Source organism: Peromyscus maniculatus, chromosome 4, assembly GCF_049852395.1.
Source record: "Peromyscus maniculatus bairdii isolate BWxNUB_F1_BW_parent chromosome 4, HU_Pman_BW_mat_3.1, whole genome shotgun sequence".
Lineage (NCBI taxonomy): Eukaryota > Metazoa > Chordata > Mammalia > Rodentia > Cricetidae > Peromyscus > Peromyscus maniculatus.
Window position 1 is genome coordinate 6,817,768 of NC_134855.1, and position 27,350 is coordinate 6,845,117.

Below are 27,350 nucleotides of genomic sequence, written 5' to 3' on the forward strand. Positions count from 1 at the left end.
TGTTAGGAAATGACTGCTTTCTTTTTCCAAGCTGCTTGGGGTTAGAAGTGGCCTTCTGTGGGGTTCCACCCTGCTTTTAGTGACTCTGCCTGTGAGTGCCGGCTCGAGGTGGTGAAAGCCGGCCTCTGGGGGACCCCAGGCTTCCTGCCACCTGGCCTATCTGGGATCTGCTGAGTGTCCCTTGGACTCCTTGGAGGTGGAAGGAGTCCCTTCTTACTTGGTGGCCATGACAGTGCTGTGAGGACAGGGAGGGGTCTGGCCTGGAGCTCAGGACGTGGATCAGTAGTCCGGACAAGAAGGTCTTCCTGTGGACCCAGAATTCCATAGGTGTATAGACCGTGTCTGTGTCTAACAGACACATTACGTTTTGATCCTTTGTTTAGATTTGGCTAACATGTAAAAAGCCATTTTGGTGACTTCTGATTTAATTTATACCTGCCCCCAATTCAGGACAGCAAAGTTGACTCCCCTTTTAACCCCAAGATGTTTAAAAAACAAATGCTTGTTAATAAGCTTCTGCATGCCAGAGTTTAAGCTGAATGTCAGAGTACACAGATGGGTTTGTGTGGAGTGGGGAAGGCTGTCCTCTAACTCCATTCCCCAGCAGGCCTCCTGTAGAAGGGCCCTGGCAGGGCCTGAGGACTGTAAATACTTGGGGTTGCCTCATTGGCCTGTCAGCATGGGCAGGAAGCAGCCAGATAATTTTATGATCCATAAAAGCAAGCACCAGCCATGCTCCGAAATTCATTAGTGTTTGCTTGTCCTTACAGATAGCCTGTGCTGTTTGCCTTCTGACTAGACAGCTGCGGGCGGGCAGGGCCCGATTTGAGGGCACGCAGAGCCCTGAAGCTCTGGCCCTCCTGCAGGCGCAGTTTAGAGCAAAGCTTCGGTTCGTGGCTGGAGACTGCTTTGCTCTGGAACGTTGGTGCTGTGACTGAGATCAGCTTTCCTTGGTGGAAAGCCTGACTTCCCAGACCCTCCTCCTAGGATGGGGTGGTGGCCCTCTGCATTGCAGACAGGCTCTTGGAGTTATCCGCCACTTCTCCACTGCACAGCATTGAACCAGTCCATCCCCTGCTCAGAGCACAGATGTTTTCCTACCTTCTTCCTAACTCTCAGACCCACGACACTCAGGGCCCAGGCTATGACTGTCACCATGATCCCAACGTGGCTGTGGGGCCCAGGCCAGCTGTCTCTGATGTAGGAGTAGACAGAGAGGCTGACCAGTCTTGGCATTGGATGTGCTGAGGTCAGGCCTTCAGCAGTCATAAAGTCTGAGTGGCATCTGGAGGAAGCCAATGTGCCCAGGGCCAGATGTCTGGGGTCTTGGAGTAGAGTTAGAGATTGGAGTATAATAATTACTACCTTCCTATGGTTGGATTAGGCATTCCTGGGGCCTGTGTGGGGTGGTGAGTTCCATGCTTATCATTTGTTTGCTCAGCACATGTGGACAAGGCAGACCACTTGTCAGGCTGCCTGTCTGGTGTTCTAAGGGGTCCAGGGATGATCAAGGAGTCACTGGCCTAAGGGGAATGGTAAGAAGTTTACCTGTGTGACCACAGAGGCCACGTTGAAAGAAGATAAGCCAAGGGCCACCTGGGAGGGGAGCCGGTACTCCTAGCTGGGGCAGTTGCCAGAGAGTTCTTGAAGAGTCCCGTTTGTCTGTGGTCTAGAGAATGGTTATAATGTGAAAAAAACAGGAATAAAAGGTGTCCAGGTAAAGGGAGCAGCTGGAACACAGGTAAAGCAAGGGAGGAGAAAATTACCTGTGAGGCGCAGTGGCAGATGAAGGGCATTGTTCGAAACCAGCCTGGTGAGTGGGAAGGAACATTGTGGAGGGCTGGGTGCCTCTAGTGGGCGGGCACAGCAAAGGAGCTGCTGGTTCCTGGGGAGCTGAGCTTCCTTCCAGCTCGATAGGCGTCTAGCTCTGCCTCTCAGCCAGCCCCAGAGCAAGCCCATGACACTTTGCTTCCCTGGAATTGTGATGTTCCCCCGCCCGCCTCTTCTGTGGCACACCCACGGGCACACCGTGTCATGCTGGCAGCAGGACACCTGCCTGTCACTGGCGCTTACCTGTCTCTTACCTGTTCTCTGCTCTGCCCCCTCCTTCCACTGTGTCAGCGTGTCTTCCCGGCTTGGTTGCCCTCTGCCCCCTCCTTGGGGTTTGACATTTAATTTCTAGAGGATATTTCTGCACCCACATCTGCTCCTCCTTCCCTAATGCCCCTTCACCCACAGCTTTTTCCAACTTTCTAGTAGTTTCCTCAGAGGCTTTAGCTCAGTCCCAGGTGTCGAAGATGCAGGCCGCATGGTGCGCTTGTCTTCTTTTCCTGGCCTTTTGTGACCCTACTGCACACCCACCACTCTGTGCTTCTCCTGCTGTCCCTCCTCCCAGCTCTTAGGTCTCCCTCCAGGCCTGTGTGCTGGCTGTCAAGCCCATCCTGCTTGCTCCCCCAGCCCCATTGTAACTGCTTATCACACTTAGATTGTGCCCTGAGAAGTGTGTTCAGATGGTGTCTGTTTTCCTCATTGAAAGCAAGCAGCTCTGTCCCCAAGTTGTGCAGGCTGGTTTCATGCTACTGATCAGAGAGGGGCACTGAGAATGGGAATAGCGGGCTGGGCCTGTGGTTGGGAATGAAGCCATGGTCTCACTGCCTGCCATGTAAACAGTGGTTTCACACCACGGCAGGCCAATGGCTCCAGCGTCTGAAAGGCTTCCGTACACTTTGGAGTAAGTGTTTCTATGTAGAGCAAACATCTGGAAGGCTGGATTTCCCTCTTGCTTTCAGGGAGGAAACAGCTTTCCTAAAGGAGCCATTCCTGCTGGTCTACACAGGCCTGGGCCTTCCGTGGTTACCGTCAGACAGAACAGGCGTCAGAACAGCCTCACGCCCTCAAGGGTGCTGTGCTGTGCGGCCATTGCTGGGACTTATCAAAAGCCTGGCATTATTTCCAGAGAGTCTCTTCTGTTTGGGACTGCAAGCTGTGATCCAAAAGCACGTTCCTGGGGTGGGAGAGGATTCTTTTAGTGTGAGGTGCTCAATGAAACTTAGCTTGAGCAACCCAGATTAGCCTTGTGGTGCCTTCTGCAGCTGCCAGCTGAGTGCTGCAGGGCTTGGGGATGGTCAGCCTCAAGTCCCTGGGCCGCTTTTCCTTCCGAGTGAAGTCTGCTCATACCCTGGTCCCCTGCCTAGTGACCATCCGCATCCCTCAGTCTTCCCGGTAGACTTCCTCCAGTAAATGCTGCCTACCTCGATTAATTTGCATATATTAAATTGTTCTTCGTGAAACTCAGCTCTTTTACCTACAAAATGCAATAGTGAAGTCTACTTCTCCCTCTTTATCCTGCCTTCCTTTCTCCTCTTCCTGTTCTCCTTGCTTCTGTCTCCCTCTGTGTGCTTCTGAACCCTGAGTGCGCCCTGATGGTCGGTCTCCAGCCCCCCCTTCCAGCCATGAGCTCCTGCTGCCGCCTTCCTGAATGGTCTCATCTGCGTCACCTCTGCCCACACGGTGCAGTGCAAAGACCCCGGAGCTCCTGATGCAGCAATCCCTCTGTGTGCTCTTGTACAGCCATGGGTGGGAAGAAGCTGCTGTGGGGGCTTGAGGGTGGGGTGGGGTGGGGAGCAGGGTCCCCCCCCCTGCCCATGTGCTGAGGGCTGGGCTCTGCAGAGGTGCCTGTTACCTCACGCCTTTTCTGTGTTAGGAAGTGACGTCTGTTAGCCTGAGTCCACTAAGCGTCTAAGTTCTCTTCTTCCCTTCACCATGTGTCTATTGTGGGGAGGGCACAGAACACAGCACATGTGTGGAGGTCAGAGGACAGATGTGGGGGTCAGTTCCTTCTTCTACCATGTAAATTCAAGACACCAAACTCAGGTCATCAGTCTTGGCGGCAAGTGCCGTTTACCCCTGAGCCATCCTGTCAGCTCCTTTTCCCTTCAAATTTCAAAGGCTTAGATTTCTGAGACAGGCTTGTTGGGCTTGGAGAGTCTGCCCATCACTTTCTGTACTGGTGTAGGTCAGTTAGCATAAATTATGTGTTCTATAAAAGGCGTAGAGCACGCACTTAGAAAGTCACGTGACCCTGAACCACTGGCTTCACTCTCCCCTTTCTTATGTAACTTCAGCGCGCTTATTAACTAGCAACGTCTCCTGTGGCCCAACACAGAAGGCACAGGAAGAGCCTGTGTCTTCCTCAGAAGCACGTGCTTCCAGAGATTTCGTTCTGTATTCTCCCTTATGTTAAGCATTTCCTGCAGCATGTGATGATCAAGGAACACGAGTTTGTGCAGAGAAGCATGCTGACCGGGTTGAAATTCCACTGGAAACAGTGAGACACATATTAGATATCGCCAAAAACCCAGAGCAACAGATCAGGAGACAAGCTAACATTTTCTCTTAATGCCCAGAGGGAAGGTCAAGAAGAGAAGGCTCCGCGGGTAAGGGCACTGGCTGCTCTTCAGAGGGAGGACCCGGGTTTGATTCTCAGTACCCTCATGGCAGCTCACAGCTGTCTGTAACTCCAGTTCCGGGGGATTCGATGCCCTCTTCTGGTTTCTCTGGACACCAGGCACTCGTGGAGTAACAGACATACGTGCAGACGAAACAGCTGTGTACACTTAAGAAACAAGTCGGTTGTTGGCAGCACCCTCTGTCCAGAGCAGCACCATCTTCATGAGACCAGATGGTCTGATTTGCCCAAGATCAGTGCAGCTGGACCTGTTGACTGCTGGCATTTCCTCTAGAGCAGCGCTTCTCCACCTTCCTAATGCTACACCCTTCCAGACAGTTCCTCATGGTGTGTGACCCCCAACCATAGAATTATTGTATTGCTACTTCATTACTGTAATTTTGCTACTGTTGTGAATCATATGTAATTACTTTTGGAGACAGAGGTTTGCCAAAGGGGTCTAGACCCATAGGTTGAGAATCACTGCCCTAGGTCATTAGCCCCCTTGCCTGCACATCCAGCCACTTTCACCAAATTCTGTCCTAATTTGTACCTGGCCTCATGGTTTCTGGGAGGGCTGGGGAAGATTAGGGAGAGGGAGCCCGATCCATGGGGCTGTGGGAAAGCCATCACTGTGCAACATGAAGTCTTCCCAGTATGGCTGCGTTAGGGGCACCCCAGTCCTGCCAGTCACCTCTCACCTGTGCCTCTAACGAAGTCCAGTAAACTGGTTCTCCAGGGAGAACTTCAGTGGAATCGAATCTTGGTCTTCCACTGGGACCTTAGGAGTGGGATAGACATGGCCTGATCTCCTGTAACAAGACAACTCCGGAAACCTGTGGGTATCAGGAATCGGAAAAAGAACAGAGGGCAGATGTGAGAAAGCCCTTGTTTGTAATGCATTAGGGACAGAAGCTGGCAGAAAGCACAGATGCAGTGTGAGCTGGAGCAACAGTGGGTATCCTGTGCACACATACCCGAGATGGAAGACGAGGCTTCTGACTCCAGAGACCAGAGACTCGGCTAATTCTGACTCACACACTAACTACAAATGGGGGTGTGAGCAGATTTCTTAACTTCTTCAGCTCAGGTTCCAGTTCTTCATCTGTGAATGGAGCAGTCACGGAGCCTGTTCATGGGCTTCTTGTGAGGGCAATGGATGAAAAGTGTGTAAGAAGAGTGAGCGCTCAGTGCGTGCTGTCCTGGCCATCACACATGTAAGACCAGGCAAGATTGCTGGTGACATCATTGCTCTTTATGGGGTGCTTTGTGTAGTTCAGAGTTTTTATAATGAGCACCTACCTACTGGGTCTCTAATCAAGAAAGTGTTGTGTTATTGTTACTGTTTTTTTAAAGAGAATATTTGAGAGATGCTGTGTCCATCCCGTCCCCAGTGGCAGGGTGGAAATGGACATGTAGCCCCGTGGGCCTCCTGTTGGCTTGTTAGCTTGTGGGGCTGGCCTGCCGGTTGCGGTGCTATATTCTGTTAATTGGGGCCCCTCCTCTGTCACATGGACTGGAGACTGCAGGGCTGCTATTGGCTGCCACAGGCACAGACAGCTGGATCTAATTTGTACAGAGCTATGCTGGACAAGGGCTACAGAGGGAATGTTTTGGGAAATCTGCATCATTGTGACCCTGGATCTAGTGCATGTTTTCCAGCAGACAGTAGTTAGGGATTTGCTGGAACAGTAGTGGCTGTAATGAGTTGTTCTTCTATAGAAAGAACAGAATGGAAAGGAAGCAGATTGCCCCTGCTCATTCAGCGACCGCCCACCCCCATGCATACACTCAACTCTGTTCCCACTGGCTGCGCTCCCACCTGTGGGAGATGCCTGGCAAACACCCTGAAGCCGACATGCCGCCTTCTCCTGGCACTGCCTCCTTCCTTTCTCCACCTCAGCTTCCAGCAGGTGTTTGTTTCAATGGCCGAAGTGTTGCCCTCCCAGGCGATAGTGGGTGTACCCTTTGCTGTCTCCAGCCAGATGTGGGCACAGCAGAAGTGGCCTGTGTGCCTGGCCCACCCTGCTATTCTTGCTCCTGTGATCAGGGTGTAGACCCCCAACACTCAGGTGAGGCGTCCCCTCAGTAGATGATGCTGTGCTTGCCTGGCCTGGCCTGCTCTCCCTCCTCACTCCTGTCATTTTCCCAGACACCTTCCCCTTCAGTCACACGGGCTCTTGATAGTCTCAGCCATGCCGAGGTTCTCCTCACTTGGCCTTCACGAGTGCCCTTCTTGCTGCCTGGGCCCCTCTGCTGCACAGTTGCCGGGAATGGCCCTCATTCCTCCTAGTCTCTGTGCTAGGCCAGTTTATTGGGCACCCCCCTGGAGATGTTCTTTCCAGATATCCCCTCCTTCATCCTGGCCAGTAGTTTCCCAAAACACTTCTCTTTTTCCTACTTACTACAGATTTCTCCCCTCTTCCCTCCTGTAGACTTGAGCTCATGGACACGAGTGTATGTGATGTTTCCTTTGCTCTATCTCCTCAACCCACCCTCATTCTGGAATGAATGAGAATAGACATGTCTTCCATCTGCCCATCACTACTGTTCCTTCATCTTTTCTTTGTCTTCCTTCCCTAGCCTTCCTTCTCCTTCCCCTCTCCCTCCTTTTCCTCCTAAAAGAGCTGAGAGACAGACAGAGAGAGAGAGAGAGAGAGAGAGAGAGAGAGAGAGAGAGAGAGAGAGAGAGAATGTGCGAGAGAGTGAGCCGCACAAGAGACTTGCATCTAGAAAACATCCTTTAGGATGGACATCAACCTAGAAACAAAGACAGTTGTTGTTCTTTGTTGTCTTGAGTTCTGGCAATCAGAATCCCTCTCTTTCCCCAGCCCTCAGCAGACACCAAGATTCTCCAGGCCGGACCTCTCCAGCAGTGTCAGCTACTCGGGTGCCCACTCCCTTCCTCCTCCCTCTCTCGCCCTTCCTCCTTCCCTGTCTCTTCTCTTGCTTCCTTTTCCCTTGGCCCCAGACCTTTCATGCCTCATAGCAGCTAGATTTGTTCCAGGAAAGGGCAGTTCCGGGCAGCCCCACCTCTACAAGCCTTTTCTGAGCCCCTAGTAATGGGTCCCCACACAAGAGCTCTGTGCAATGTTTCCAGCTGGGCGTCATCTTGAGATTTCTCTCTGTGTGCAGAGTGTGGAGGGCCTCTTGCTCCTGTGGGACTGCTGGTCATTTGTAGCCGTTGACGGGTGATAAGTGGCTATGATGATGAAAGTGCTGCGTATTTTGGAGTAAACTTAATCTTAAAGGTGATATGCCGCCATGCACCATTTTTTCCAAACTGTAGAATAAAAACCGTGATCTCTTTAAACAGGTTTCTTTCCTGATTTTGTTGGAGTTTTGGCTTATTGCGACCTGGGTTTCCTGTTCCATCCACTTCGTGTATTCTCTGTTATCTCTCGTTCTTGTCGTCTTCCCAATGCTCAAGCCTCGAACTTCCCATTCAGAACATCGTGTTTGCCTTAGGTGGACCTGAAAAATGGCAGCCATCGAACAGCGCCATGCTCACTGCGACTGGCACCTGTTACTCAGTGCCCAGTGAGCGAGGGGCCTGCATCATGTTTCCTTGTTTGACAGCCTCGGGCCCCCCAGTTCTCTGGGGCCCCCAGGTCTCTTCTTTCTATTTATTGCCCTATGATGGGTCCATGCACATGTAATACATAAGGGTACAAATATTAAAATACACTATGTTTACATACGGTGTGGATACTAAATGATATGTATAATATTTTAATATATACAAGGAGGAAGTCCTTGGTTTTATAAAGCCTGGAGATTATAATCACCTCTTTTCTTCCATCATTTGTCTTCATCAGGTCTTCATGACATGTCCACGCTTTCTGTTTTATTTCATCCATATCGTATTTTAATTGCTCTTGTCTTCCCCTCTCCGGCAGCCGGCCATCCTGCTCCAGGTTGAGCTAACTGCTCCTTAGCCCTTTGCACAGCTCCACTGTGGGACAGACTCTGCTTAGTAATGCTTAGTGAGGTTTGCTCATGCCGCCGTTGGAGAGGTGAAAGCTGCCGTTGGCCACCGAGCAGCCTCGGGGAGAAGTGCTTGTCTGCCATAGTTGCCTGTGTCCCCGCAGCCAGCGACCTGACCTTACCCTGTCCTCTTATCTTTTCAGAGTGCCTTCGTGCTGAGGTCAAGGGGCACTGCCCTGTGCTGGTCCCTTGACCTACCGCGGTGGTGTGCGCACTGCTAACCGTGTTTCCTTTGGTGGCCGAGGGGCCTTGGTTTCATGGGTAGACTAGGATTGTTTATTTCCTCACTAGCTGGTGGACTAGGGAAGTGGAGAAGGAGGATGCTCTGAAGGTGCACACATGGTGTGTGGGAGATGGAGGACCCCAGTGGGAACACCTACCACGGGATTCGCTGGAGTCCGCCTGCCTTCTCCAATGGCTGCATGGGTTGAAACACACAGCTTGTCTCATGCCTCTTGTTAACTAAGAAGCCTGTCATCAGTTTGTGTATTACCTGCTCTCCACATATCCTCTTAGGCAAAGGCTCTCAAAAATAAAAAATGCCTATTTTTTTTAAAATAGAAAATAGAATGGTTTTCTTATTATTGAATTGTAACAATTCTTTGTATATTGCATATGTCCTTTTAAAATCAACTTACCAAATAAAAATCCTGAGATCTTTTAGTCCCTTGTGTTCTCATTTTGGACCCTCCTCCTGCTCTGTGCCTAGGGTTTTTACCCGTCTTATGCTTCCTTGTTCTGGTTTCACTCTGTGTCTGGTGGCATGTACTTATGTCTGCTCTTTCCCTTCTGGGTGGCCAGGGCAGGACACTGAACTGTGCCCACCCTGCAGGAAGACAGTTGGGTTGAGATTTATTCTGGGGTGCTAGAGGGAAACCTGAACGTCTCTACCCCGTTTTCACTGATGGGTATGCTGCCTGAGCTCCTATCACCAGCCTGACTTTTCATCCTCTTCTTATTGCTCCTGGCCATGTAACCAAGAACCTCTGAGCCCAGCCTCCCACGTGCCAACCCCAGGCAGCCGACTTTCTACCTCCTGCTCCCCACAGCCTTTCCTGGCACAGCCTACCTAGGGCCTCTGCTTCCAGGTGAAAATCACACTGATTTCCAGAGCTCCTGTGAAGTCACTCACTGGTGGGTGAAGCCCTGCCATCCCCATTCTCTTGAGCAGCTTGAGTTTCTCTTTTTCTTCTAGGCTCTTCCTCCTCGGTTGTATCAGGCATTACAGCAGCATGTACCACTCACATGCATTGCCAGGATTCAATATAGCAGTGTCTGTCAGTGATTTGGGGCTTTGGGGGTTCGTCATGAGGACGTTTGTCATTGGGCAGAAACCCAATTTCAGTCACCCTTGACTGCAGCTGGTCTCACTGAATGTGACAGGAGCAAATCTTACTTGTGTGGACAGTGACACATGTACAAAGCTACTCCTGTTATATTCAGAGCCATTAGCATCTGCTAGAGCTGAGGAGAGTGTGTGACTCTAGATGCGTCCTCTCGGGAGACAGGGCTCTGTGGAAGGGACCTGGTGAGTACCAGTTCCACTTCCTACTAGCTGTAACCTCAGGAGGGTGGTGGTCTCTCTGAGCCTTGTCTCCATGTGGGGATGGTACTACCATGTAGCATGCAGACGTACCTGCCGGAGCCCACAGGCCATTGGCACATAGTAAGCCCCGCTGTTTGCCCCGAGTCCCTGCTCCCGGGAAAGCTGTTAGCTCCTTTTGTCTTTTATAGTCAACCTTGTGGCCAAAGGCCACCACCCCTTTCTGGCTTGGTAGACCCCCGAGTCAGCTCTGATGCCCCCTGACCCAGGCACTGCCGTAGTAAGTTGTATCCTGCCACCTACCTGTTCTCTTGACTGGCATCTTGTCAAGAGTATATTTCATTAGAAAAGGTGAACATGTGTTCTTGAGCAACAAGAAAATCACAGGTGGCATCAGCTTCATTGTCTTCAATTCACTAAAACTACTGATGGACTTGGCAGACTTGGCCACTGGCAGGTACAGGTTCTTCTGTTCCAGTCTTAATTCAGAGAGCGACAGAGCCAGCCAGATGCAGACGGGGGTACCACACAAGCGTCAAAGAGGCCTTAAGAAAGGCAGAAGTGGGAGCAGCCACAGACACGAGGCGTCACTACCGCTGGTTAGGTAAGAGATGGCGTAACCGAGCTTCAGAGCTGGAGGTGCAGGCCTGGGTCTGCACTCAGTGAGCCACCCCTGCAGGGGGTCAGTCAGGTGGAAGCCCTGCGGACAGAGGTGGGAGTTGATTATGTGATGCAGGCACCTGATGGTCTGGTGATGGTGATGGGGGTGCTGCTGTGGCCGTGGGAGGACAGGTTTATTCTGGATTACACTTAGAAGAGTGTCATCCTTTGTGGTGGGAAGGCATGGTAGTGCCTGGTCATTGTCATCAACAACCAGGAAGCTGAGCAGTAACACTCAGCTGGCTTTTTCCCCTTTCCCTTCTGTCCAGTCTGGGGCCTCAACCCACGGGATAGTGTCCTGCCCACATTCAGTGTGGGCTTTCCATCAGTTAAACCTCTAGAAACACCCCACAGACATTCCCCAGAGGTGTGTAGTCTAGGAGAGTCTAAGCCAGTAAGTTCCAGTAAAGATGAACCGTTAACACCCAGTGTTAGATGTCCCTTTTATGTAACCCAGGACAGGGGATTGCACCATTTCTTGGTCTGGTATGCTTGATAAGTTCACAGGTCTGTGGTTTTTTTTTTTTTATGGTTTTGGTATGTCCATGTATTCTTGGTTTAATTTGACCCATTGACAGATGGTAATATTTTATGTAAATAATTGTGTACCTATGGTTGGTGCTGTGTAGATAGGGTTTGTCTCTTGTGCAAACCGGTTGTGAGGTCATACTGCCTTGGCACTTGAACTCCAGAAGGAGAAAACATGTTTTATAAAGTAAAGTCACTAGGGCACAGCATAGCCATAAAGTGGCTGTCCTGTGTAGTAGGGAGTGACAGCCTGATTGCCACGCACCTGCTGGAGCCTCTGTGGAGGTCAGCAGCCCTACCCTGGCTTAGGTAAGGACTCTTAGGTAAGAGTCTTGCTACCCTGCCTGTCTGCTGCCTGGACAGAGCAGCTGTCTGCTTGTTCCTTATCTTTCTCTTCAGAGATCGGAGGCCAGAGCAGTGGTGAAGATTGGGTGAGGACGATGATGCACTCGGAGATCTAGAGCAGATGCAAGGTGCAGAGAGATGGCATGAGGGAGGCACCTGGCACAGTTGCTGGCATGCAGTGCGTGCTTAGGAAATCTTGGAGTGCATGCTAGCTGACCCAGACCCTCCTTTTAGGCATTGGGAGTCCTGGAACCCCTTAGACTCCAGGCTCTCTTGACCTAGGCTCTTGGCCCTGTTTCTCCATGCCCACTGTTCCTTTTCTTGTGAATGTTGTTTTACTAATTTAGGCAACAGGTTGAAAGTGCCAGCCTTTGTTCCCAGCACATACAAATGCCAGCTCGTCTAGTCTTTATGGCTGTCGGGTGGGCGCTGCCCTCAATGCTGCTTTTCAGATGAGGTCAGACTTGTTCAGGGAACTGTAGTCATAGATCCAGGGCTGTTTTCAGATGACTAAAGACAGGCATGGAGAATTAGTGACTTGTCCTGGACCACAGACTGACGGTGTCACGAGGTCACTTATCCGTTGTTTCCTAACCATTCTGCTCTCTGGACTTTCTGTGATGTGTATGCCTTCAGTACTCACTTATGAGACCAAAGCCAACCAACTCTCTGCCAGGCACCAGTGGGAAGGTCTCCTGGGAGTGTTGACATTCCTGCTTCTACCCTAGGACTCCTCATTTGTACACCCCTTCTAAGGTGACTTCCTGTGGGTGGCAAGGCCTGCTAGCTCCTCCATTACTTGCCTGTCTCCTGAACCTGTTTTTACTCTCCAGCAGCGGCTGGCTCTGATGCGTTCCCTTCCCCAGTCAGACCCCATCCCAGTCTAGGCTGCCCTTGCTCCCACTGCTCAGTGGCTTCCTGTCACGGTGCCTTTGTCCGCCAGCTCCTCTGAAGAGTCTCCATGAGTAAACCTGGCGGATTTCCCCTTGTCTCTGTTGTCTTTGTTTTCTCCTGCCAGGAGGGGGTTGGGGGAGGCAGGAGAAAGCTGGCAGTGGTGCACAGGGTGGCATGGTGCCAGAGACTGGTGCCAGCCCCATGGTGGTCCTGGAGGTCTGAGTCAGTGGCTCTTCCTTGAGGTGATGTGTTTTCCATGTAGACATACTGAGGGAACGTGATTTGGAGAAGACTGCAGTTGGAATTAAGCCCACATGTGGAGGGCCACGTGTTGGTACTAGCTTCCTATGGTCTGGAGGCTGAGATACCAAGGGGGGTCTTCAGGGAGGATGTCACTCTTCCCCAGGACTCCTCTTTCAGAGATTTCCTCATGCTCCATGCACAAGTCAGGGTTAGGCCTTTCTTAGGGCATGTCATGGTACCTGACATCTAGAGTCCTCAACACAGAGCAGATGGGGCTCCCCTTCTGACTGTGGGGCTCAGAGCAGGTGGGGCTCCCCTTCTGACTGTGGGGCTCAGAGCAGGTGGGGCTCCCCTTCTGACTGTGGGGCTCAGAGCAGGTGGGGCTCCCCTTCTGACTGTGGGGCTCAGAGCTGGTGGGGCTCCCCTTCTGACTGTGGGGCTCAGAGCAGGTGGGGCTCCCCTTCTGACTGTGGGGCTCAGAGCTGGTGGGGCTCCCCTTCTGACTGTGGGGTTCAGAGCAGGTGGGGCTCCCCTTCTGACTGGGGCTCCGAGGTGCTATGTCAGATGAGTGAGACTGTGTTGACACTCACTGTCGCCTAAGAATACACATAGGTAAGGCTGTTAAAAGGAAGCCGATTTTGTGCCAATTAGAGGTCTTTCCATAGACAGTGCTAGTAATAAACATTTGCCTTTGACGGGCAGAGAAGAGTGTCTAAATAAGTCCTGTGTTACTGAGATTTTTATTTATGGCAGCTGTGTAGACACACCCTTTTGGGTCTGGGCCTGCAGAAACTGAGGTATACTGTGGGAGAAGAGGAAGATGTGGCCAACAAGGAACTTGGACTCTTGGTTGAGCTCAGGACAGGAACATGAGTGCCACAGAGCTGCTAGCTGAAGCCAGTGGCATGTGTGTGATCCACCCCACCAAGCAGCAGGATATGGAAGGCAAGCATGGACAGATCCCCGTGGGGCTGGGGACCTGCATCAGAGAGGAGCCCCTGGGAGATCCCCTGAGGGCAAGGGCAGTCAGGCAAAGACGTGGCCACGTGGAGAGGTTCAGGGGCCAGTGTCTGTCGGGCCATGATGTCCCAGTCAGGAGCTGACATTGCTAGAGGACAGACCAGTGGCAGGAGAGCAGGGCATGGGGGAAGGCAGGAAGGAGAGGGAAGATAGTTTGTGATATTCCCCTGTAGAGGAGAAGGGAGGGGGTTGACGGAGAGAGGTGGGGCCTGAGGCCAGGCATCTGATAGTATGAGTGAGTGAGGCTTCATGCACACCAGCATGAGGCAGGAAGGAAACTAGAGTGGAGGAGGCTGGAGATATTGGCGAGACCTCTGGGAAAGCGGGATGGTGGGATGGGGCCAGGTGATGTGGCCTCCGAGAGGGAGGCCAGGGAGGCAGGAGGACTGCAATGTCCTCCTCCCAGCTTCTGTTTTCTGGTGGACTCGGTTCTGCATGACGGAGGGTAAGACCCGGAAAACTCTGCTCCTAGTCTCCTCTCGTGCCCTCTGACCTCAGCCCAGTGTCAGAGCTGGCCAGCCTAGATGGTCTGTAGGTCTAGGCTGTTGGGAGGGCCAGATGCAACCCTGGCACACCAGGATGTAGAGCTGCCAGACATTCCCCACCTCAGCCCAGAGCCCCTTCCGCTTAGAGCCAGCAGCCCTGTCTCCTCGGTCAGTGTTGACTCGATCGCAGTCAGCGTGGTTCTATAGCGAGGTTCTTTAGTCCTCGGTGACTGGGAGAGTTTTGTTTTCTTCCTTCACATTTCCAACTGAACTTCACACAGATGGAATCTCTTGTAATCCTGTAAGGCCAAACACGGAAGGGGAAGAGCGCCAAGGAGGTTGGCCAAGAGAGTGTTTTAGTGCAGATAGAGCAGTCTGATTCCGCCTGACATCTTGATAATCTTTCTGTACTGAGGTAGGGAGGTTCCAGTGCCAAGGAGCTCTCAGACTTCATTCCCTCAAAAGACACTCCAGTGCCTGCTGTGGGCCAGACACATGCCCAGTGTGCCACCCCTCAGGACCCTGGAGACAGGGTGGCAGGGCTGGGATTCAGAGTGAGGCCTTTCTGCTTGAGGCCTTTGGTTGAGCCAGGCTGTCAAAGCACCTCTCAGACAGTGTTGCCCACTGCTGAGGCTTTATTTTAAAAGGTACCTAGTCTCCTAGTGTACGAGGCTCCCTAGAGAACTGCCAACTCCCCCGACCCCAAAACAAAACCAAAACAAAAAACAAACAGCCCAGCAGTGTTTAAATGAAGGTCTCAGAGATGTTCGAAGTGAATACCTTCAGGGCAGATATGTGAAATACCTGCCTTGACTCTTGCCTGTATAACTTTTGGTGAAAAGATATATAGAAAACCATTTCAAGACAGTAGTGAGGGGAGAAGGAAGGAGGCACTTGGTGTTGGAGCTGATGCTGAGCACAGCTTCTGCCACACTCACTGCAGTGTGGACCCTATTGTGGGGATTTATTATGGCAATGACATGTAGTTAAAAAGGAGGTTTATTTTGGGGTAACTTACAGGCAGTAAAGGGGTTGGTTACGGGATCTGGAAGAGGTGAGGTGCAGTCCAGTGGGGTTCTCAGGAGAACTCTGCTTGGTCTGCCATCCAGCATCCAGGATCACGAGGAACCAAGAGCACCTGCAGGTCCAGATCTCAGGTCTTAAGGGCTCCCGTCTCAGCCCCACCCCAGGGGCAAGTCATAAGTAGGCATGGCAGTTACCAGAAGCCTCACTAGGGGTAGTACTTCAGGTCAAAGCTGGAACAGCTACCCACTACAGTACCTGCCACCACTAGGGAGAAGACATCTGTGTCAAGTGCCCACATGGTCTAGGCATCTCATGTTCCTATGTCCTATGAGACTAGAAGTTCTACAAAGAGAGACACCATGCCACTGGGGTGTGGACAGTCTAACTGTGGATCTGTACCACTGACCCTCCAGGTGTCTTCCCAGGTGTCACGGTGCGAAAATAAGAACATGTAGTCTAAATTAAACACACACACATACACATGCATATGCACATGCATCCTTCCCAAGCACATGCATGCACACACCTACTGCTGCTGCTGCTGTTTATTTTTGAATGCAGGAAAATATGGAAGGAAACACCATCAGTCAGAGACTGAACACTAAGCAGTCTAATTCCTCAACATTGTTTAAATGCACTGGTTTTATATTTGATTATAACACACAGTTTCTCAGCATTGACGTTGGGGGTCCCAGGAGAGAGAGGCCTTTGTCTTGACGAACTGTAACAAGGGCAATAGTTACTATATGCTTAATGGTGTGTGTGCGCAGTGGGAAGTTCACCTTTGAGGCAGGTGAACTATGTATGCGCTGGAAATGAATCCAGGTACATATTCCAGGCAAGGTGCAGACAGCAAATAGGCGACCCTTACAGCACCGAGAGAGTCAGTCAGGTGTGATTTTGAGAAGTGGAGTCACAGCACAGACAGTGAACACTTGTTACAATGGGATGTGGTCGAGGTCTTTATGAGAAAAACTGCAGGAAGGGCCTGTGCACGGGCCGCCTGTGTGGGTGCTGCTTGTGCGTCTGCTCCAGGGGCGCCGGCACACGCTGGTATCTGTTAGTTGATAGCATTGTCTTCAGACTTGGGATCGAAAATGGCGAAGTTGAAATGGACTTGACCGGGTCCTGGCTCTCTGCCCTCATGGGGTGACAGCGGCTGCTCACAGACGGGAGCAGCCAGGAAGAGGTGTGTCTCAGCTCCTGGTTTTCAAGTGTCCCAATGTCCAGGCAGTTCATCTTTCAGCCAAGCAGGCCACAGTTTGGTTGCGGCTGGCTTCCCATGTGTGGTTGGCTGAGACTCAGCACTGGGTCCTGAGATGCCCTGATGATTGCTTGCTTCAGACAGAACTGTCCAGCCAGCAAGTTTTTCCTTTGTCTGTTTCCACTTTCCCAACCCCCGACTCCTTGCTACATGTTTGTTCCAGCTGCTTGGCAGCTGGTTCTCACTGAAGATCTTTAAAATGTTCCAGGTGCATATTTTTTTTTTTAAAAAGTTGCTAATAAGGCAGAGGCCTGGTAGGAATCAGAGGGTCTTAGAAGTCTAGGTAAAGAACGTCCCTTCCTCCCTTCTCTGTCAGGGCACCCAACACAGAGTACCCAACATCATTTCATCATGGCCTTGCCTTGGTCTTCTTATAGCCTCCAACCTGTCCCTGGTGGTTCCTAGGGCTTTGTTGGCCTTTTAATCAAGGAGTTGAAATAAAGGCTCACACAGGTTACAACAGGGGCAGGGAAACTTTATTTGGAGCAAATTAATCGTTCACTACAGGAAGAAACATGCGTCAAGAGTGAATAGGGAACTCAAGATCCCCAACTTATTTGGGGCTTCCTTTTATGGGGTTCAAGAGGAGTTTTGTTGCTAAGGGCTGTAGCGTGGGTGGTTCTCTGTTTTGATTGGCCAGTTTGCATTATGTAAACTTTCATTCACTGTACGTGTCCTTTCCCATGATGCATCTGAGTTTAGTCATATGCCTGCCTAATTATGCACAGGCATGGGATGGTAAATAAGGGATCCTCCCCAAAAGTTCACTTAGAGGACACAGTTTGTGTTATTGTTCAGGTACTTAAACTAGTTCAAACTGGATTAGGCCCCCAGCCTCATACCTGGAAATAATTGAAATGTGATTTAGTAGAATCTGTCTGTCTAATGGTCATTGAATGGCAGGAGAAACTTACTCCATTGTTCAAGAGGGGAGTGCTTCAGCTCAGTAAAGGCGGGCGCTCTAGCTTGCTGACAGTTCGCTAGGGGATTGTTGGGGAGGGGTGTACAGTACATGCAGGTGTGAGGTCTTGGGCTGTCAGGTGCAGTATTAAAAGAGGGGCATGTCCACAGCCCTTACCAAGTAGAGTCCTGGGTGGCTGAACTCTACTCTGTACTTGCCTGTCCCTACAGACTGCACACAGGTGCTCCTGTTATCCATACAGGAGCCAACCTTGGTGACAGGTAAAAGTTAGCTACTTTGAGTCATCACGTCACAGTGCGAAGCCTGCTGGGAAAGTAGATACATGCTCCTGCACTAGTGGGGCCTTTCTCTCCTGTCTCCCGGGTTTCTAAAAGATAGAAGGGGTCGGCTTCAGGAAGGAGTCCCAGGCAATCCCAGAAACATCTCTGGTTGTTGAGGGCTTGGCCTGGGACTTGGCCTGATTCTAAGAATGGCGGATGTCATGTGACCAACAAAATCTGAGATTCCTCAACTAGATTTTAATTTTAAGGTATCCTAGATCCCTAGAGCCATATCCAGGACAGGGTGAGTCCTGCTGGTTTGAACACTTAGGCCCCTCTCTAATGGTCTAATCTGTACCATAAGAAGGCCTCTTGGTCCCAAAGAAGCTGGCAGAGTGACAGCAGTAGATGTTTTGGCCCAGAACTCTTGGGAAATAGGGCAGAGTTGTAGGGAGAGTATTCCATGTCTCTGCCTCTCTGAGCCTGCCTGTGTGTATCCCCACCTCAGACCCGGACCTCCTGCTCCACCTAGTGCGTTTAGGCATAGCCCAGCTTCAGCCCTGCCCATCTCCGTGGTCACCTTACAGCCAGATACCTGTGTGTTTTGCATCCTGACTGAATTCCTGTTGATACCGACTCTGTGCTTCCCAGGAATTGGCCAGCTGCGGATGGAGTAAGAAGGAGAAACACAGCCTTGCCCCTAACGTTGTGGCCTTTACCCGGAGGTTCAACCAGGTAAGCAGCATCCCTCCAGTGTGTCTGTCCTCATGGCCGCCACTGAGCCTGAAGCCCCTCAGTTCGATGTGAGCCTCCTGGCCCTAGGTCCCAGTACTCTTTGCTGACTGTCCACTGCCATCCATTCTTGTGTCATCATAGTCTGGTCACAAAGTGAACGAGAACATACCTTTCCTGTGCTGATGCCACTGTACAGAAGCTCTGGTTCCGGGAGGTCAGGGGTGGGGAATCTCTGCTTTCCCTTCTTGCCTCATTTCTCTGCCTCCTTTCTTCTCCAGGCGCCAGTCCTGGTCTGCCCTCTCCGCCATATCTCTGTTCCAGTAGGCCCCCTGTCCCCATGCCCTGTGCTCTTGGCCCAGGACTCTTCTTTCCTGCTTAGCTCTAAGTCAGCTCTTAGCCTGAGGGTCACTTCTGCAGGGGCACCCAGCTGTCTGGGGTCTCCCCATCACGGATCCCCTCATCGCTCCTTTTATTTTCTCCATGTGCTCCGCAGCTCAGCTGTTTTTGTTCTGTGTGTCCTGAGGTCTCTGTGAAGACTTGTTTGTCCTATTCATCGTCCTCCTGTCCCTTCTACCTTGTCAATGTCAGACTCGTGTGTGAAGGACCCTCGGTAGACACGTGTGGGAAAGTGAGTGGGTGGTTAGGAGGCTCTTCTCGAGCATGGCACTTCCCGTGTATCCTGTCCCACCTGGCCCCACACTCTCTAAGCTGACTTGGTCCAGCTAGCTCAGGGTGTTGCAGAATATTTGTTTATACTGTGTGAAGATGTGTCACTGTGATTGGTTTAATAAAGAGCTAAATGGCCAATAGCTAGCCAGGAGACTTCCAGGAAGAGAGAGAACTCTGGGAAGAAGAAAAGTGGGGTCACCAGCCAGACATGAAGAGGAAACAGAAGGTACAAGATGGAAGAGAGGTAACCCACATAGCAGAATATAGATTAATATAAACGGGTTAATTTAAGTTATAAGAGCTAGCTGGGGAAAAGCCTAAGCTGAGGCCAAGCTTTCATTATTAACAAAAGTCTCCGAGTCATTATTTGTGGGCTGGCAGTCCAGAGAAAGTCCAACAAGAAAGCTTGCTATATCCAGGTATGAAGAGCTACCCCCTGCAGTGGAAGATTTGGGCTCCTGGGAGCAAATGAGAAACTGAGGCCAATGGACCGACTGAAGGAACCAGTGCTTCTGATTTCCCCACCAGAACCTCCAGAGCCTGTGCTTTGATAGTAAGCTCCCTAAGGTTCCCTTTGCACAAGCCAGACCTCCACACAGGATTCTTCTCCGTTTCTCTTTCTCTTGTTTTTCTGGTTTCTACTGAGCACAGTGACTTCAAGGTTGCATTATTGTGTGACTGACCCCTGGGTTCTTGGGCCTACATTTCCTTGGGGTCGGTTTCAGCTGGGCCTTCCCTCTCAGAATTGCCTGGCCCTGTACATCACTGTTGCTGAGCCTCTCAGCCTTCTGAAGCTTCTGCATCCATCCGTGGGTGGCAGGAGCCTCAGACAGTCACTGGCTTGTAGTCTGAAGATGGAGGCTGGGCTGCTGGGTTCGTTTGATGAGGTGTGATAGGAGCCGAGAACAGCACAGCTGCCTCTGTGTGGGGGCTTTACAGTTTGTTTGAATAAAGAAGTGATTTCTTTTCTTTCTGTATTGAAAACTTTTTCCTTTTAAACTGAGCTTAATCTTAAAAAAAGGAAAAGAAGCCCAGGGTAATAGTGCATACCTTTAATCCCAGCACTCGGGAGGCAGAGGCAGGAGGATCCCTGTGAGTTTGAGGCCAGCCTGGTCTACATAGGGAGTTCTAGGAGAGCTAGTACTACACATAGAAACCCTGTCTCAAATCAAAATGAAGAAGAAGGAGAAGAAGGAGGAGGAGGAAGAGGAGCAGGAGGAGGAGGAGGAGGAGGAGAAGAAGAAAAGAAGAAGAAGAAGAAGAAGAAGAAGAAGAAGAAGAAGAAGAAGAAGAAGAAGAAGAAGAAGAAGAAGAAGAAGAAGAAGAAGAAGAAGAAGAAGGAGAAGAAGAAGAAGGAAAGCCAGATGTGTACACACTGTCAGAGGATTCATAGTTTCCTTAGTAAAACTCTTTGACTGGAAGCCAACCCAGTCCCACATCTAGGCAGCCGTGGAACTCATAGAGGATGGATCCCTGGGGACTTTGTAATCTGCTTCACACAAGGGTGCCAGGTCAGCTTGGCAAAGTTGGTACAGCCCGTGTGGCAAACAGATGTATTATGTCCATCCCAGACCAAGTGCTGCAGGGATCCAGAAGTCAAGCCATGTTTTCTCAAGCAGAATGCTCCAGGAAATGCAGGCCCATGGAGAGCCAGTAGCTTCTGGACACAGCCTGGGAGCTTTGGCTTGAAAACTGGCCAGATGCCAGCCTTGGCCCACTGCTTCTGACTGCTGTCTTTGGGATGAGCTCACTGGTCCATTTATAAGTGGACTCGAGCCACCTTATCAGACTTATCAGACTCCAGATCAGAGCTAGCAGCCCACTGACCTCTCTGAGCCTCAGCTCCTCATCAGTACCTAAGAATAGCAACAGCACCCACCTTACAGAGCTATCATAAGGGTAACAGGAAGTGATGTCTGGCAGTAGTGGGCTGCAGATGTTTCAGGGGGTTGCAAGGAAAAATCTGAAGATCAGAAGGCTAGAAGGATGTTGCTGGAGGATTTGGGCCCAGTGCAAGTGTCCTGCTCAGTTTGCCTGCTCCTCCGTGGGATCTGAGTGCCTCAGGGCTCGCTCACAGAGTAACAGGATGGTCGAACTCAGCCATGCTCACCCAAGCGCTGTTATGTCTCTTCTGTGTTACTATGAGGACCTGACAATATCACAGCTGAACCCACTTCCAGAAAGTACACATATATGAATTTGCATTTGATTTGGGGATTTGGTGCTGCCCCGAGGTGTGTGCAGGGACGCTGAGTTTGAGCCTTAGCCATAGCTTGTTAGCTCTAGGATAATGGACTGGCTTCTGGCCTCTGCACTCATGGATCATCTCAAGTGGGTTTTGAAGATTAAATGAGAAGCTGTACTCAACCCAGAGGAAATGATTCATTAGCTTCAGAAAAAAGGTGCCGTGGCTAAAAGCGCCTGGTTAAAAGGAAGGTAAAGCAGAAGCGAGGGGCTGAGGCTTCAGAGTGTCCGTTAGGGCCAGCAGTGTGTTCAAGGGGGAGCTGGAGAAATGAGACCAGGAACCGAGGACTGCTGGCATTCGTCCTGGGTGGGGGGTGAGGTTGACACGTGAGGCTGGGTGAAGGCATCTAGGAGTAGGAAGAACACTCCGGAAGGGCCGAATCTGGAAGTGCACTTCAGGAGTGAGGGAGCAGGTGTCGGTGATGCTGCCACAGCAGCTCCGAAGATGGAGGGAGGAGGGAGGAGGGAGGAGGGAGAGGCAGTGAAGTCAGGAGGGTGGTTGTGCTTTGCTTCTTTCAAGTGGGCAAACCCTTGAGGATGCTCGTGCCTGAATGGAGGGGTGCAAGAGGCCAGGGAAAGCCAGAGGTAAGGGGAGGCAGGGAATATGTGCAAAGGCCTAGAGGAGGTAGGGAAGGGAGTCTTGGGATGTCTCATGGTGCAGGATGCTGTCGTAAGGGAGCCGCATCTGCAAGCAACCTATAGGTACAGTACAGGGCCTGTGGCTTTTCTTCCTCGGGTGGGAAGCTTGCTGACCATGTGAGGTTATGAGCAAGTCCTAAGCACAGACGGTGGCCCAGGTGAGAGCACGCAGTAGGTAAAGTACCTCTGGTTGCCCTTGAGCCTGCAGATGGGAGCATGGGGGCAGGTGGGCAGTCCGTCCACGCACACAGGCTGGCCCAGCAGAGCTTCTGGAAGGATTGGGGGGGGCGGGCAAGGGGACTTTAAGCAAAGAAGGGGCTGGAGTGAGTGACAAATTACAAGAACAATCTGCCTAAGAGGAGAAAGGGCTTCCGGCTCCAGCGGACGGAGCAAGGAAAGGGAGAGTATGGACTTGCAGGGTAGACTTGAGGTTTGGGCCTGTGGTGAGAGCATAGGCCTTTTTGCTGTTGGACAGTGTGGAGGAGGTGACAGGGGGCTGGGGGATGGTGGCTGCAGTCAGGGTAGTGAAGGCATGCGAGGCCGTGTTCATCTGCAGAGATGTCAGAGTTGCTTAAGGAGGGAGGGAGGGAGGGCTTGGTGACAAGAGGAAGACAGTGGTCCGTGTGTGCGTGCACACGTGGAGGCCAGAAGGTGAAGTCACCTCTTCCTTTCTCTCTCCCATGGGCTTGAAACTTACCAACTAGGCTGGTCAGTAAGTCCCAGCAATCCTCCTGTCTCAGCTCCTCACAGCTACTCCTGGCAAAAGCTGAATGTGGGTGCTGAAGGCCTTGAACTCAGGTCACCTTGTCTACACAGCTGGCACCGTCACCGCTGAGCCGTCCCCCAGTCCACCGTTCTTTCCCTTCCCCCCACTTGCCTTTTGCTTTGTTGTCATTTGTGGTGACGAAGTGAATAGAGGGCTTTATATTCGCCATCATCTTTTCTGGAACACTTCTGTGGCATTTCCCAAGGGATGTCTTAGTTCACCCCAGCCAACCCCAGTGTTAGCTGTACCTCCAAACAGTAAGCTACGTTAACGATAGTTTGTATGTATTAAAACATAGTCTATATGTGGAAAAGCTTATTTAGTTCCTTGACCAAATGGCCTTTTCAACGTTTCAAAAATTTAGGGTAAGCACTATATTAACAGGCAGAATAAGAAAAAAAAGCATGTAAAATCCAACATTTATCCATGATTAAAAAGAAAATAATCGAGTCAGAAAGGGGGACTTCTTTGACTTTCTAGAGAGATCCACAGAGACTGTAAGCCCAGACAATCCTGAATAGTAAGGCACTGGGCATTAGACGAGGTTGGCTCTCACGCTGGTCCCGTCTAGTGTAATAAGACAGGAACAAAAAAGACATTCGGACAAGAGAGAAAGAAATTGAGGTATTTTTATTCATAGTTGACATGGCTGTCTGGAGGAGATTCCGAAGAAGTCCTCTTTACAACCTCTCCTGGCACTAATGCACAGCCAGGGGACACAAGGTCACTCACTGCACAGAAAGGGGTTGCTTGTGTTTACTAGCAATGAGGACTTGGGATCCGAAGCTTGAGAGCACTGTTTGTGCTGACACCAGGCCCCAACAAGACTTAGGTGTTTGTTTTTACACAGTGTGGTTTATATGTTGAAACCTACAAAGCACTAATGTAAGCAGTCAGAGTGGCTGTTGGGAAACAGGGAGAGGCTCCGTCCTCATGGATGGAGAGACCCAGTGTCATTACAATAGCAGTTTTCCACTTGACATTTAGGTTCAGTGCTGCTTGTAAGACCCACCAGACTCGTTCCAAAGGTTGTGCAGAACGAGCATGCACTGCTGGGAAAAAGAAAACGTTACAGATCCACTGTTGTCAGAAGAGCGGGGATACCTAGGTCAGGGGACTGTGTTGGGACAGCTGAAGAGAGCTCTCTGTCTGTCTGTCTGTCTCTCTCTCTGTCTGTCTCTGTCTCTGTCTCTCTCTCTGTGTGTGTGCATGTGTGAAAATGAATTTTACATGCAGATTTTAAGTCTTTCATAAAAATTAACTCAAAATGGGTCAGACACTCAGATGTAAACTTCTAGAAGAAGATAGAGGCAAGGAATGTCTATACCCTTGGGTTTGATGATGAGCTGTTAGAGACCAAAAGACAATCTGTGAAAGAAAAAAAATTAGTGAATTGGGAATTTATTAAGACTAAGATTTTTCCATTGTGCAAAAGACACAGTTAAGAGAATGAAGCTAAACACAGACTGGGAGCCGTGTTGTAAAGCACTTGTCTAAAACAGTCTGCTCTGAGGATTCCTCAGCAGCCCAGATGCATTGCCATGAGAAGATGCTCAATGTCCTTCATCACCAGGGGCACAGAACAACCACAACTCTCAATGCACCTGAACCACAGCGGAACTGCTGAGGACTGGGGGCAGTGTTGGGGATGCTGGACAGCACAGGTGTGGTTAGCAGTGACCCGCATGCACTGACCCAGAGGCTCAAAACCTACACACACGCACACATGCATGCACACACACATGCGCACTCACATACACCCATGCATTCACACATACACATGCACACATGCATGCACACACACACACCACACACACACTCACATACACACATGCATTCACACAAATGCACAAGCGCATGCACACATACACGCATGCACACACATGCATGCACACACGCATGCGCACACACGCACACATGCATGCACACATGTGCACACACATACACCCACGCATTCACATATACACACACATGCACACACACACATCACACACACACATGCATTCACACAAATGCACAAGCGCATGCACACACACACACACACGCATGCACACACATACACGCACGCACACACACATGCACACATATACACCCATGCATTCACACGCACACACCCATGCATGCAACACACACGTACTCACATACATGCATTCACACACACACACACACACACACACACACACACACACACACACACACTAGCACAGCAGTGTTGTGTTGATGGCACCTTGTTAATAGTTGTCAAAGATGAAGGGGCTGAGATGTCTTCAGCAGGGCATGGGTAAACACATGGCGTAGTATTTACTTAAAAAGTGGCGTGAGCTGTGAAGTCACATAGACACAGGGACTTTTCAGTGTGTATTTCAGGTGAAAGCCAGTGCAGAGGACTACCGTTGCTTCCCTTCTCTTTCTTTTCTTTCCATGACATTCTGGAAAAGGTAAAACTACAGAGAAGAGGTCAATAGTTGTCGGGTGATTGAGAAGGACAGAGGCTCCAGCGGATGGAGCACAAAGGAGTTGCTGTTGATAGGTGTGTGTGTGTGTGGGGTGCCAGGAATTGAACTCAGATTTTGTTCCTTGCTTTACCAGTGAACCACACCTCTAGCCAGACTTGTTTGTGTAAGAGGTGTCAGTTCTATATAGGGTAATGGTGGATACACGACAGTGTCCTTCTGGGAACCCACAGAGCATTATAGCACCGAGACTCAAGACACACGAACTAGAGACTTCAGCTTGAAGACAGAAGGCCCCTAGAACAGATGCAGAAGAAAAGAAGAGTGGACACACAGCTCTGCACATCCTCCCACAGTTGGGAAGTCACTTCTTTTTGGAGGGCAGGGGGGAAGTTGCTGCTCTGAGTAACTCTGGAGTCACGTGGGGCATAATTCTGAAGCTGGAACTACATGGGAGCACCGTGTCCTCTCTACAGGTGCCCTTCATGCTGGTTAACAGTTATGAGTAGTGCTGAGGGTGTGTGCTGGCACTGGACAGCTGAGGTGTCGATGGTAGTCCTGGGAACTGGATGCTCTCCGGTGGAGTGGGGAATTACAGAAAAGCTGGAATACATGTGCTAATAGCATAGAGTTGGGGATAACAGTATGAATTCGTGTGAATTTTAAAGATGCTTATATAGAGAAGCATTGCTGTGAGTGTGTACATGGGTAGTACATGCATGCAATACAAGCACACTCACACAAACATGCACACACAAATATACTCAAACACACACATGTGCATGCACACAGTAGTGTACATGCATAGGAACACTCATAGCCCATGTGTTATGCACACACACACACACACACGTGCTTATGCATACACATGCACATGCAGGCACGCATGTGTACACAAAAATACACTCACATATTCATATGCACACACACATTTGCACACTCACATACACAGGTGTGCATGTGCAGGAGCATACACACACACTCTCTCTCCCTTGCTCTTTATTTGAGGAGGTTGAGAAGCATCAGTAGTCCATTATCAGCAAGCTAATCTCAGAGCCAATCTTGGTTTCTAATAGTATCATCTAATAAATGGAACAAGAGTTCCTTAGAGAAAAGACTGATTTTAGGATTGGGCAAGGAATGCACATGATGGGTCTGTAGCATATGTAGTACCAGAAAGAGAGGAATCATACAGACCAACAAACCAAAACACAGTTGGGGTATGTCAGAGGGGGCAGGGCCAACTGAATGCTAGGGATGAGTGGGTAAACTGGGAACAGTTGGAGCCACAAGATAAATAACACAGCATTGGGCTACAAAGTCGTTTCTTTAAATGTCCACAAGACCATGCTGCTATAAGTCATCAGCTACATAAATGGTGAGAATAGATGTTGTTACATACAGTAGGCTCTCAGTGCATGCAGTTGCTTGTCCTCAGGAAGGTGGAGCATAGCCCCATTCTGGAACAGTGGGCGAGCATAGCCCCATTCTGGAACAGTGGGCGAGCATAGCTCCATTCTGGAACAGTGGGCGAGCATAGCTCCATTCTGGAACAGTGGGCGAGCATAGCTCCATTCTGGAACAGTGGGCGAGCATAGCTCCATTCTGGAACAGTGGGCGAGCATAGCTCCCTTCTGGAACAGTGGGCGAGCATAGCCCCATTCTGGAACAGTGGGCGAGCATAGCTCCATTCAGGAAGAGTGGGTGAGTGGGTGAGCATAGCTCTGTTTAGGAAGAGTGGGCGAGCATAACTCCAGGAAGAGTGGGTGAGCATAGCAATTTCTTTCCAAAGTGTGATAGACAGAGGGATCAAAGGCCATGTACTGGTACCTCGTTGATGGGCTTTTAATTTTATCATCTTTATAACTGTTCACAAACCCGGCTTGTGGTGGTACACGTCTTTAATCCCAGTACTCAGGAGGCAGAGGCAGGTGGATCTCTCTGAGTTCTGGTCTACAGAGTGAGTTCCAAGACAGCTGGGCTACATGGAGAAATCCTGTCTTGAAAAACCAAAAAATAAAATAAGCAAATGTTCACAAAATACTTTTGTATTTTATAGGATAAATCTTTTAAAAGAGAATATACCTTAAAAATGTAGATGGGCATACTCAAGTTGTCCTTCAAAATATTATTTCTACTTCCCGAATCAGTGTATAAATGTGCTTCTTCTCTGCTCCTCAGTACATAAAAGCTTTTCTGAAACAGTAGTCGGCAGAGGGC

General features: G+C 50.4%; 1 protein-coding gene across 23 annotated transcripts in view; it reads left to right on the forward strand.

The window, feature by feature from the left end:
- Ralgps1 (Ral GEF with PH domain and SH3 binding motif 1) overlaps positions 1 to 27,350 on the forward strand; it is a 247,962-nt gene that overhangs the window by 65,047 nt on the left and 155,565 nt on the right. For all 23 annotated transcript variants that reach the window (XR_013050398.1, XM_006988712.4, XM_016007158.3 and 20 more), the window contains one exon: positions 18,276 to 18,359. Coding sequence is in view for 22 of the 23 variants with exons in the window: in XM_006988712.4 (XP_006988774.1) it covers positions 18,276 to 18,359 (84 nt within the window). In the remaining variant the exon portion in view is untranslated. The remainder of the gene's footprint in view (positions 1 to 18,275; positions 18,360 to 27,350) is intronic.